Source organism: Lepidochelys kempii, chromosome 6 (genome assembly GCF_965140285.1).
Source record: "Lepidochelys kempii isolate rLepKem1 chromosome 6, rLepKem1.hap1, whole genome shotgun sequence".
In the NCBI taxonomy this organism is placed as follows: domain Eukaryota; kingdom Metazoa; phylum Chordata; order Testudines; family Cheloniidae; genus Lepidochelys; species Lepidochelys kempii.
The window spans coordinates 73,496,255-73,509,503 of record NC_136385.1 but is presented as its reverse complement, the minus strand read 5'-3'; the positions used below and the strand labels follow the sequence as shown (position 1 = coordinate 73,509,503).

Genomic DNA, 13,249 nt, shown 5'->3' with positions numbered 1-13,249 from the left:
CTTACACAGTGGGGACCTTGCTCCTGATTCAGACCTGTGGATGCTACACACTGCAAAGTACAAAAGGGGAGGGGGAGAGTAGCAATGACATGGGCACTGCTATCTTCTTATGGTGTGATCATATTGCACTACAAGTAATGAGAGTGGGGATATCAGCATAGGCCACCAGTGAGAGAAATAAATGGAGCATTTGTCCCATTGTGAAGGACATCTCCGAATTTGCTTATTTCTTGAAGGGTCAAACAGGTTAGCATTTGCTCAAAAAACTATCTTCTCAGTTAGCACCCTGCATCATCTCTCTTCTTCCTGAGAAAAGTGATTGAAAGATTATGGCAAAGCAGCTCTGGTGTCATCTGAAATCCTGTGATTGCCTTAACTGCTGTCTATCTGGTTTTAGGTCAAAGTATGATAGACTGCATTGGCTTCACTGGTCCATTTCCTAGCAAGCAGAGATCAGTGTGAGAGTCCTAGAAAACCAGAACTATTATTTAAATACAGCCATAGATTTATGTGAAAATATATTACCAAACAAAAATGAAACATAATTGTTCAATTTTACTCTTAGATCCAATGGGAGAAACTACAGTCAAGAATAGCAAAAATGGATGAATTCCTCAGGGAGATGGATAGTTGTCTTTTTGCTCTGGAAACAAGTAAGTGTTTCAGATCCTAGTTCAAGAATTTTCATTTACTGGAGTATAAACACCTCTTAACTTCTCTGGAAGAGTTACTATTCCAGAGGTGGTCAAACTACGGCCCGCGGGCCACATCTGGCCCACGGGACCGTCCTGCCCAGCCCTTGAGCTCCCAGGGGGGGAGGCTAGCTCCTGGCCCTGCCCCTGCTGTCCCCCCTTTCCAGCAGCCACGCGGGCAGCGTGGCTTGTGCCTGCCCACCTCCCAGGCTTTCCAATAAGTCAGTCCTGCCTCTCCGAGTGGCATGGTAAGGAGGTGGTTGGGGGTTGGATAAGGGGCAGGGGGTTTCCAGGGACAGGGAATGGGGTGGTTGGATGGGGCGGAGGTTCTGGGGTGGGGCGGTCAGAGGACAGGGAGCAGGGAGCGATTGGATAGACGGAGTCCCAGGGGGGCCTCTCAGGGGGTGGGGGGTAGATAGGGGTCGGGGCAGTCAGGGAGCAGGAGGTGGTTGGATGGGGTAGAGATTCTGGGAGGGGGTGGTCAGAGGACAGGGAACATGGGAAGTTGGATAGGCGTGGGAGTCTCGGGGGGGCCTGTCAGGGAGCAGGGGTGTGGATAGGGGTTGGGGCAGTCAGGGGACAGGGAGCAGGGGGGGTTGGATAGGGGCTGGGGTCTGGGGGGGGCAGTTGGGGCAGCTTCCTGGGGGGGTTGGATGGGTCGGGGGATCTGAGGGCGCAGGCAGGGGGTGAGAAGTGGGAGTGGGCGGATAGGGGGCGGGGGCTAGGCTGTTTGGGGAGGCAAAGCCTTTCCTACCCGGCCCTCCATACAGTTTCCCAACCCTGATTTGGCCCTTGGGTCAAAAAGTTTGCCCACCCCTGTACTATTCAAATGATCACTTACAAGTAGAAACTAGCAAAGGGGTGTTGGAGCATTACAAGTCCTGTACTGTGAGTAACTTGTCTATACGAGGCTGGTTGGATAGGCCTGTGATTGTAGATTTGGCTTAAGGGGACCTTGTAAGTAGGACGTGGAGACTAAGTGACCAGTTTGATTTTTTTTTCCTAATATATTTCAGTGCTCAAGACAAATGTGCACCATGAGTTTCAAAATTGCTATAATGGGATATAGCACAAATAAGATTTTTACCCACCATCCACTGCTACCTGAAATTTTCTGTGTAAACTCTAGAACTACAGGCTTCTTGTCACATGTGTCCATATTGTCATTTTTGACAAAGTAAAACTGCAGCTCATTGTTATAATAGCTGAAGACAACTGAAACCTAAACATTGAGCCTGACTGACTGATACAAAGAGAGGCTGAATTCCTGCAGAAGTCACTGCTGTGCTTCAGAATAGTGTGGTAGGTAGAGAATGGCTTCTAACGCTTCTTTCCTTTAGTTACTAAGTTGGAAGAATGTGAAGCAGATATCAGTGATCCAGTGTCAGAGTGGGAGTCCAAAGTGAGAAACTCTGAGAAAGGTAATGGGGCCAGCTGAGGTGTATTTCCATTAATGAACTCTGGGGATGGAAAGGTTTGTGATCCAGAGTAGGGGATATCTACCTCCAGGCTAGTGTGAAAGCAAACACTGACGGTGGGCATCTTACCACCACAGTTGTCTTCACTGGGTTGGGAGATGGCTATCCACAAAAACCATCCTTTCTGCATTTTGTCTTTTTTCTGGAAAATCAGAACTTGGAATACAATGAGCTGAAAAGAACATGGGCTGGCTATAGTGCATTGTTCTACAAGTGCTGAATAATTGCCCATTTCTACTGACATCCTAGAAAGGGTAATTACCATCACTCTGGGGTCTCTCCTGATGTTGAGAACCAGGGCTGCACAGCCAGTCGGGTTTTTTTTCATGCTTCTCATACTGCTTGCAGATCTTTCATAGCTTTTTTTAAATTTCTTAGAACTTGAAAACCTCAAAGTCCAAGAAGAGGAGCTTCAAAGGTAGAATTTCGCACAATGATTCTTTTACATCTATTTAAAGCCTGCATGTGCACTAAGGTTCTAGAGATTGAATCAGGGTGCTTTGTCTTCCCAGGAGCATCTGATTTTGTTGCTATATTTCTGTAGGGATCTGTCAAATCTGGAGGTTCAGAAGAAGCAGGGGTTTTCTGAGATAAACCGTCTGAAGAATAAAGCAAGTGACTGTGAGGAGCTCCTTGACAAATACAAGTAAGAGAAGGGAAGGGTCTTCACCTTTGATTCTTATCCCAGAGATCAACCAGTTTCCTCTCCCCACATTGGTAGTGCTAATGTATTTTTAATTGTTGCTACATTTGGGAGCCTATCTCCTGGCAATGTAGAATTAGCAGTAAAGTTTCTGTGAGTTTAGTGCATAGTAGGATGCACTGATTTTATATACAAAAGAGACATTGCAAAATCTCTTCCTATAGCAGTCTCCTCCCCTTCCAAAATGAGTATTTTTGTTTTAATGTTTAGTGTTACCTCTCAATAGAAGACAAAATTTTAAATATTTCCTGGAAGGTCATGCTCATGCTACTGTTTCCATCTGTCCACAGGGACAGCAAAATGCCGGCTTCTATTAGCACATTTATGTGGTGCTAGATGTTGTATGTACATCTAGTACTTTTATCTTTTTCCACTTTGTGTCTTTGTTTGTAACTCACATTTTTCTTCTTTAGCTTCACTGAATGGGAGATCAGTGAATGGAGCGATCAACAGGCAGTGTTCTTCTTCCTTTATGATTCTATAGAACTGACTATTACATTTGGACCACCAGTGGGTGAGTGGCAAAATCTGGCAGGAGCTTTCTCTGGCTTACAAACCAAAAGGTTTACATAATATAAATTCATCAGATCAGGCTGACCTTATACTAGTAGGAGAGGGCAAACATACTAGAATGGAAGCACTCAAACTGTGAGTTACGGTAGTTATGGATTGGAGTCTGGGCCTGATTTTTTTTTTTTTTTTTTTAACAAAAGGATTAAATTATACAACCTGGATGTCTGCTCTAGAGAGAGATTTCTGAGGTGTTAGAAAGTGCACACAGTCTGGAAATACACCCTTATAATCTGGTTTGTTTTTGGTCTCTCACAGATGGTGCTATTTTCAATCACAATCCCTGCAGAAAGATTGTTGATATGAGCTTTGAATCTCTGTTGGATGGTAAGGCTCTGAAGTGGCTTGCTGCTCTGGTCCTTGGGTTTGCCGTTTTGTGGGAAGGCATCTGCACACTTGCACTTTATCTGCAAGTGCATTGCCTGGCAGTGCCAAACAGAGATTGATTACAAATATAAACAGTTCTGAAGAATAATTCTTTCTTTTGTCTTACAGAAGAAAAAGCTCCACTCTCATCATGTCTAGTCCAAAGGCTCATCTTCCAGTTTATTGAAAGTCAGGGTTCCTGGCATACAAAATGCACAACAATGGACCACCTGCCCCAGGTAATGTTCCAAGAAGCTAAACTACGGAGCCCTGAGAAGATGATCATGGAATCTATTCTGTTCAACAGAATAAAGATGATATTCTTTAACAATGATTTCTTAAAATAAAGTTCAGCCTTGAATTAATTCATATTCTGCTGCTTAAGTGTTTGCCATAAGGAAAGTGATTCTAAAGCTTAGTTTCAATCAATCATAAATCATACAGTAAAGTATCTGATTCTGCTCTGAATGGTTACTCTGTATAACTGTAGAATCCTCAATCAATAGATCTGTTCCCTGATTGATGTCTGCTTGCTTTACAATTGAAATGTTTTACTGCTTCTGTTAGTACTACAGAGACAGCACAACCATCCAGGACAGAAATTCTATTCTGGTTCCTACATAATTAATAGAATAGTGGTTTTAATTGCAGAACCAAATTTGGCCTTCCCACAACGATGCAGAGGTATATTTGAGAGCAGAATTCAGGCAGCGGAATTTTTATCTGTGGTGATACTTGAGCAGTTTCATTTTTAGATCCCAGACTGAGTGTAGAGCTAGCAGTTAAGATTATGGGGTTTTTTTATGTACTTTCTAGAGTAGAACTGCAATTTAAAATGTTATGTAGCTTACAAGAGTAAACTCTAATATGATTACTTTATCTGATTGTCCACTTAGATGCTGCATGAGGTCTCATTAGTGGTGAATCGCTGTCGACTCTTAGGAGAAGAGATTGTGTTTCTGAACAGATGGGGTGGAAAGTTTAATCTTCTGAAGACAGAAGTGGACAATACAAAGTGAGTGATTAAAGATCACATCTACTGCAATTCAACGCCAAAAAAGTGCTGTTAGTGACTTCTCACAAACAGAAGACTTTGAAACACACTTTCCGTCTAACTTTAATAATGGAAGTCAGCTGACATCCAAAAACGTCATTGTTTTTGTTGTTTTTTTTAAAAATTCAGCACCTTTTTAAAAAACAAAACCCTAACTTCAGAATAGCAGAAAATGAACAGTTCAGGGATTCTGTCAGCTTCCTTACTGACACATCTTTCATCACTTGCTACCTGCCACTTTGATACATACCTCTATCCAAAGCATTAGATCAGGGAGTCAGGACCAAGAGTTCTTCAGGTAGATGTAGCTGTGTATTCCACTTAGGTGTATGCGCACCCAACACACTGGAGCTGGAGAATTTTGCCTAGCAGTACCAGTAGAGGAGCAGTGCTGTGGCCACGAGGGATGAGCCCCTCCCTGGCTCTATGGGGCAGCATCACCCCAAAACCTCCACCCGGCCCCTCCCAGATCCTTCTTTCCCCTTGTGGCTGGAGGAGTTTGCTCTGTGTGGTCTTAACCTCTCACTATTTTAGTGTTTTTTCTAGTTGTATATAATTAATTAGTACACTTAGTGGTAGTTAAATTAGGGTTAGCTGTATTTAGTTAAGTATTCCCTTCTGATGCCCTTACCAGGGTTTAAACATGGTCTATTGTGTCGGGGAGTGATCCCTAACAATTCTTCAGACGTGGAGTTTGTGGTGTTTGGGTGAGGCCCACGTCAAGGAACAGTGTTCGATCTGTAAATCAGTCACAAAATGAACTCAAGTGGCTAAGGGCCTTTGCCTAAAACAGCACCTGCTTGAAGAGGCCATGTGGCTTGCTTCAATACCAAGGCCCTTGTTGGATCAGAGATCAGAGATCACCCTCAGGTTCTGAGAGTGCTGCCACTTTGTGCCCTGGAGCAGGTTTCTCTCCGAAGAAACGGAGGAGCTGTTCCCTGTGGCATGTACCAACGAAAAGGTCATGTAAGGCCAATCAAGACTACTCTAGATCTTGTGGGGACTCTTGCCTCTTCCAGGAAGAGCATGGAGCAGCACAGAGTTAGTGCTAACCTCCCTACCGCTCCCCAGGACTCAGTAGGGATGTTAGAGACCCTGTTAGATTGTTTCCATGTCGGTACCATACCAGGTGACTGCAGACCTCCTTTGCCCTTCTGCCCCGACCTCTCCTTTGGTCCTAGACTTTGCCACGGCTGAGTCATTTTTAGCCCCATTGGCTGGACAGGCCACTGAACCCTTAAGTCTGTTGACACTACACCCCAGTGTTCCCCTTCCACAGTCTGGAACGGGGGAAGTACCAGGCTCAATGGAAGGGACCTTAGCACTGGGAAACTCCTTGGCACTGTTGCAGTTGGAGCTGAGGTGTTACTGTGGTGGCACTCATCACCTTCCACTTCAGCACCGTCAATCACCTTGGTACCAGGGCTGACTTTGGGGTCGACTCTACTTCTACCACTGGAAACAATGGAGGTGTACTCAGTGCCAGCGATACCATTTCCACCGTCTGTGTCAGTTTTCTCTTCGTTGTGGGCTACGGATGAGCCAGACTGGTTGCTCTCACCCTCAGGGCTGGCTCCACCTTTATCCTCTTAAGTCCAGGACTCATCAGCATCCAGATTGGGATCTTCCTCCTCCTCTCCCACTCTCCATTGTCTGACTGGCATTGGGGGCCATTTATGGAACACTGGCAATCAGAATTGGTGCTTGTCTTGTGGTCAGGAAGCCTATTGGCCACCAATGCCCTTACCTATACCTGTGGAATCCATGGATGCTCCTCATCTTGCCCTAAGGTGAGGTCACCAGGCAGGTCTGTGGCAGTGACCGTCAAGCCACCATAGGTCCAGGCACCAGTAAACCTTCCCATCACCTCCAGCCTCGTCCATCCAGGTCCATTGGTCCTGAAGCAGGATCTGGCTCTGGCACAGTTAACCACTTCCTCTTTATCCCCGAACAATTCTGCACTGCCAAGCTCTTCCTCTCCTTCAGTACCAGAGGATGTCAAGGCATACCAGGACCTCCCTGGGTATTCAGGAGGAGTTTCTCTAGAAGAATACCCATATGTTTTGGATCTCTTGCAGCCATCTGTCCCTGGGAGAGTCACCCTTCCTACTAACAGTGCGCTCCTAGAACCTGCTAAGGTTCTCTGGAGCACTCTGGATTCAATACTGCCTAATGTGAAACCCATGGAGAAATTCTACTTCATTCCAGTGCAGGGATTTGAGGGGTTTTAGTCCCATAATGCCTCAAACTCCATGGTTGTAACTGCAGTGAACAATAGAGCCCAACAGGGCAGGTTTATTTCCACTCCCAACGACAAGAACTCTAGATAGATGGTCCTGGTGGGTAGGAAGATTTACACCTTCTCTTCCTTGCAGATGTGTATTGCTGACCAGCAGGCACTGCTGTCCAAATACGATTTTGTGAACTGGATGGCTATGTCTAAGTTTGCGAACTAGCTGCCTGAAGCCTCGAGGAAGGACTTTCAGGCATTTATCACTGAGGGCTGGTTGGTGGCTAAGACTTTGTTGCAGTCTGCACTGGATGTGGCGAATAGTTCAGCCAGAGTGATGGCCTCGGCAGTGACCATGAGAAAAGCATCTTAGCCGCTGAATTTGGGCATTGCTCCCAACATGCAACAGGCCATAGAGGATTTGCCCTTCGATGGACAAGTGTTTTGTTTGACAAGATGGATGAGACTCTACACTCTAGGGCTACCCTACGGTTCTCGGGGGTGTACACACCGGCAGTGGAGAGGGACCACTGCTGTGATCAATATCAGCAGCAGTATCATCCACAGCATGCATTTGGGCAGCCTTTCCCTCCCCCACGACAGCGGGACTACCCCAGAAAGGGGCATAGGTCCCAGAGGAAGAGGCATTCGGGTCTGGGGTTTGGCCAATCCCACACACCTTCACCTGGCACCCCCCGAGCACCTGTTTTGACTCCTTGGTCCAGAGCAGTGTTCCAGGGGTCACTCCCTTCTTCCGGTACCCTTTGTTTGGGGACTGGCTGACTCGTTTTCACAATGCTTGGGGTTTGATCTCCCCAGACAGCTGGGTTCTAAGAACCATCAGATTGGGCTAAGCCATCCAGTTCCTTTCCACTTCTCTACCGACCCTCCCTCCCCATTCCTCTTCAGGGACCCCTCTCATGAGATAGTGCTCCTCAAGCAGGTTTGCTTGCTACTGGCTTTGAGAGCAGTGGAGGATGTTCTGCCAGAACACTGGGGTCAAGGCTTCTAATCTCAGTACTTTCTGGTGTCCAGATCCAAGGAAGAAATGAGACCTATTCTTGACCTTCACGGCCTCAACAAATATATCAAATACATGAGGTTCTGAATGGTCACTCTATCAACTATCCTCCCTGCGTTGTCTCAGAATGTCTGGTTTGCTGCTCCGAACCTTCAGGACACGATTCACATGGTGATTTTGCCAAGCCTTAGACTATTCCTTTGATTCATCATAGTGGAGTGCCGTTTTCAGTATATGGTGCTTCCCGTTGACCTCTCTTTAGCCCCTGGGGTTTTTACCAACTGCATGGTTGTGGTGATGGTGTACCTCAGGAAGAAAAAATCAACATCTTCCTGTACCTGGATGACTGGTTACTGAGAGGCAGGTCCAGAGAGGAAGTCCTTTCCCATGTCGATGCTACGTTGTGGTTGCTTGACCCGTCTGGGTCTCTTTGCTTGACCCGTCTGGGTCTCAGTAAGTTAACTTTGGTTCTCGCGCAGAAAATAGAGTTCATTGGGATCCTAATAAACTCTAAGAGTTTGAGAGCATTTTTGCCTACCAAGAGCCTTCAGGCGATTTGCCACCTTTGAGACTACAGACTGAGGCAGTCTTCCACAACAGTTCGGACATTTGCAGGGCTGCTTAAGTGGGCATCCATCCATACATTTACGAACCATTATGCCATTATCGCATCTGCCAGGGAAGAAGCAAGCTTTGGTAGGGCTGTCCTGTAATCTTTGGGTAGGCTGTAAGCCAGCGGTGGGCACACTTTTTGGGCCGAGGGCCACATCTGGGTGGGGAAATTGTATGCAGGGCAGGGGGTTGGGGTGCAGGAGGGAGTGCAGGGGGTGGGGGGCTGCGGTGTGCAAAAACTGGCTCAGGGCAAGGGATTGGGGCAGAGTTGGGGTGCAGGGTGTATGGGGGGCTCAGGGAAGGGGGGTTGGGGTGCAGGAGGGGTGTGGACTGCGGGAGGGAGCTCAGGGCAGGGGATTGGGGTGCACAGGGGTGCAGGGTGCAGGCAGGGGGCTTAGGGAAGGGAGTTGGGGGACAGGGTGCAGGAGGGGTTCGGGCTCAGGCCCAGCACCGCTTACCTAAAGTGGCTCTGGGGTGGCAGCAGCGCACACTGGGGCTCCCTGTCTGCCTGCCCTGGCCCCACGCCGCACCACTCCGGGAAACAGCCAGAACCATGTCCCTGCACGGTCCCTGGGGGGGAGGGGAGGGGGACACAGGGCTCTGTGTGCTGTCCTTGCCACGCCTCCAGGTACCTCCCCCGAAGCTCCCATTACCCGTGGTTCCCCGTTCCCAGCCAATGGAAGCTGCGGGGGTGGTGCCTGGAGGCAAGGGCAATGCACGGGGCCCCAGGGAAGTGGTTCCGGCCGCTTCTGAGAACAGCACGGGGCCTGCAGCACCACGGGGGGTAATCCTGCTGGCTGGATCCAAAGCCCTGAGGGCCTGGATCCAGCCCGTGGCCTGTAGTTTGCCCACCCCGTGTTAAGCCCTGCCTTCTGGGGTGGAAGGTACTGCTTATGAGTCACCTAAGTGGAATACACTGCTGCATCTGTTTGAAGAAGAAATGGTTACTTACTGTAACTGTGGTTCTTTGAGATGTGGTGCAGACGTGTATTCTGTGACCCACTTCTGTCCCCTCTGCATCGGAGTCTAGTCTCTGCACGTTGGTGTGAAGGAACTGAGGGGGGTTGGGACGCCCCCACCTCATATGGCCAAAGGAGGGGCTGTGGCTACAAGGCACAAGCACTCCCCATTTACGGTACTGCTAGGCAAAATTCTCTGGCTTTGGTGTGCTGGGTGTGCACACATCTAAGTGGAATACACAGCTGCATCACATCTCAAAGAATCTCAGTTACAGTAAGTAACTGTCTTTTTCTTACAGTTGGTCTTCAGGGAAAAAAATCAAAACAGCAAAGCGAAGGCATCTTAAGTTTGCTTCAGACAGGTAGAAAAACACATTGCTTAACTTCAAGTTCATTTAAAGCACAGTAATCCTTCATTTTCCCAGTTCCCACTTTCCCATGGTGCTTCCTTGTCCTGTGGCATGGCTGGGCTGAGCTGGAAAAGTACTTACTCTTCATTGCAGGATCCCTCTTCCAGATTTCCATTGCCTCTTTGTATCCCTGTTCTAGTTAACCCTTTCTCTATGTTCCTTAATGTGGGGTATATACACAGGCTGGATTTTTTTGGTAATATCCCTCATTAATGCCCTGTGTCCCTCATCACAACATAACAAAAGAAAAGGCAGTACTCTTTAGCGAGGTCAACAAAACAAATGTGCAGTTACATATTTGGAGAAATGAGGTTAGTTTGTTTGGGTTTTTTTTGAAGGGTGGAAATCCAGAAAAGGAATCTTTCCTCTCCCTTCCTGCCCTAGTCCTTCCAAAACAATTCTGCCTTAAGACAAAATGTGGCATATTAACCTTTAGGGAGATTGGTTTCTTCTGAGGGGAACTTGGGCCTTATTACTTAAAATGGGAAGATTCCTTCAACCTTACCCACTGCTACACTATAAACAAATTCTATTGATGCTCTTCAAGAATATACAGTGAGGCTGTGTGTAACGTCTGTGTTAAGACACTAGTCTTTCACATCTGGAGACACAATTTCAAAGGAAGCTGTATTATAGAAAGCCATGACTTAACCCTCTGCATGTACATTTTGTTTTCCATGCAGAGTGAAGCTCTTGTTCTCCACTTCCACAGCTTTTGCAAAGTTTGAGGTGACACTCTTTCTATCTGCCAACTACCCATCAGCTCCACTCCCTTTCACTGTCCAAAAATGGATTGGGAGCCTTGGGTGAGTAGCACAAGCAGAAGAATAAAGGACTTTGGGCATACTTTTCACTTCAAAGCAGGGAACAGGAAGCTTAAATGCTAAGAAGTATACTGTCAGAAGCTCACCTGAGATGATGATTTCTTTTTGTCTTTCCCAGCCATGATGAAATTTCTGCTGTTCTGTCCAATGTGCCACTGGGCACCAACTACCTGACGAGAATGGTCAAAATGATTCATCATAACTTGCTCCAGGGTTCCCTGATCATTCACTAAATCCACTCAGGTCAATACAGTTCTCAAGCTGGATGTCTGTCCTCTTCAAACTTACAAGAGTTGCCAGCTTCTTTCAGTGCTATGAGAATCTGATTTAGCAACTGACTGTGAAATTGTCCAATATTTAAACCACTGAAATGAAATCTCAGTAAGCCTACTACCAAATACCTCTCCTATACTAAAGCATGCTGAGGGAATGCAGAAATCTCTGTAGAGCCAAGGAGGAATTTCGGATGGCTTCCATTAATTTGTCCCACTTTTCTCATATTTTTTTTCCTCTTCCCCAACCCTTCCAGCCACTGCTGGTTTTGGTTTCTCTTTTGTTACACTCTGCCACATAAAAGAAATTCTAGCTTCTATAACCACCAGAATTAGCCTGGTAATTTCTCTGGTCTGTTATTACCAAGGGCTATTGTCTATCTTCCAAGGCTTGCATGACTGGAAGTTATTATCACTAACTAGCCCAGATTTCAAGTTTGATTATATCAGCTGACTGGAATGTCGCTCAGATCACAGAAACTATAATTCTGGTTTCTGCTGCTTGACAAAATTATAACTTACAAAATTCACAAATGTCATGCACACAGTTAGAAGTTTCTTTTTAAGTTACAGATCCCTGTTTCTAACCATTGATTTTGCAGCGCAACAGACCCCAAAGTCACATGGATCAAGTTGTGAACTTTTCATTGTGGAATTTGGTTCTAATCATTCTGCACATAGATCCTTTTCTATTGCTAAGGTGTTAAGCTATTTGATGCACTTACTTAGGCTAGGCTCCCTATTTCTCAAAGGGGTAAGAAGGCTAGATATGTAAATCTGCTTTTGCTTAGTGTATTCAGGAGGTGACATGGTAGGAGATGTTCAGAAGGGCTGGATCTATCAAGCACACTTCTAGCACCGACCATTTTGATACTATCTTGCTTGAGGCAGCTGTTTCCTTAGAAAAAAAAACTCTGTGGTGATTTTCATTAAATAGATGGACTTTTCTCTGCCTAAACAGAGACCCAAATAGTGTTTGCTCTGTTTTTATCTGCAGTATTGGTACAAATGGTTATAATAGATACAACAAATCCAGCTAAACAAATTCCAGCTATCTGAAAATGTCTTGTGATGTGTACTATGGTCTCAGAAACAAGCAGCTCTTTTAGTTGTATTTCAGTCAAATTGATCATGTTTTGCTTAATTATTTTATAATTAAGTTTCTAAAGAAAATTTTAGTAACTTTAATGAAACTGCCACTACTAGAATTTTTTGCTTTACCTTTATGGATACTTTATGGCAAAACCTTTTTTTAAATTTCATCATAAATGCATTTTTCTTCCAAATACAATCTCCTTTTGTATCCTCACTGGAATAGGATCCTTGTTTAGCAAACCATCCAGATCATTGCTTTTCTTTAACTCTTTGTACTGATACTGGTAATAGATAAACTAGTAACAAATTCTAAACATTTGCTGAATGCCCTGGAGAAGTTGGTATATAATTTGCCACAGAAATCACTAACTGACATCCTGTCTGTCCCCAAGTTTCCTATAAATTGCATGAGCTGTAATGTTCTAGGAGCCTTAAGGAGCAATCAGTGCACTATATTTCAATGTTAGTCTTTGTAGCAAATTTTGTTCATAGAGACTGAATTCTTTGGTTTCAAAACTAGGAGATCTGGATAATACCTTTGGCATACTCTGGACTGTTTTATTAGTCTTAATAAAGTATATTCTTCAGATTGTCGGGACTGACATGGTCATGTCCTGGGTGTACAGACACTGTTCCTATGGTGTTGAAGCATCTAGCACTTCTCAACTCTCCATTCTGTAGGTGCCTGACTGTTTCTATATGCCTGTAAAGTATAAGTATTTTAAAATGTGTTTTCAGATGTTTAAGCATTGATATATTTTTATGAAGTTCTCTGGTTTTTCCAATTTTTCCTTCTACATAAGGTAGAGAAAAGCTCATTAAACATTTGTATCATTAATACTTTTTTTCTCTTCTTTACTGTGAAATAATTTAGAAGTTAAATGGATATTGTCAACTCATATCAGATTTCCATCTGAAAATTTATCTAATAGCATGGGACTAGCTTTTGTCATTACCTGTAAA

General features: G+C 45.3%; 1 protein-coding gene across 1 annotated transcript in view; it reads left to right on the top strand.

Annotated features, from left to right (window-relative positions):
• Positions 1-12,791, top strand: part of KNL1 (kinetochore scaffold 1) — a 44,732-nt gene extending 31,941 nt beyond the window's left edge. Inside the window, exons 17-26 of the mRNA XM_073348768.2 lie at positions 566-653; positions 2,033-2,113; positions 2,549-2,588; positions 2,715-2,816; positions 3,287-3,387; positions 3,702-3,770; positions 3,939-4,048; positions 4,706-4,824; positions 10,779-10,901; positions 11,038-12,791. Coding sequence (XP_073204869.1) covers positions 566-653; positions 2,033-2,113; positions 2,549-2,588; positions 2,715-2,816; positions 3,287-3,387; positions 3,702-3,770; positions 3,939-4,048; positions 4,706-4,824; positions 10,779-10,901; positions 11,038-11,152 — 948 coding nt within the window. The 3' untranslated portion in view covers positions 11,153-12,791. The remainder of the gene's footprint in view (positions 1-565; positions 654-2,032; positions 2,114-2,548; positions 2,589-2,714; positions 2,817-3,286; positions 3,388-3,701; positions 3,771-3,938; positions 4,049-4,705; positions 4,825-10,778; positions 10,902-11,037) is intronic.
• Positions 12,792-13,249: the final 458 nt, after the last annotated feature.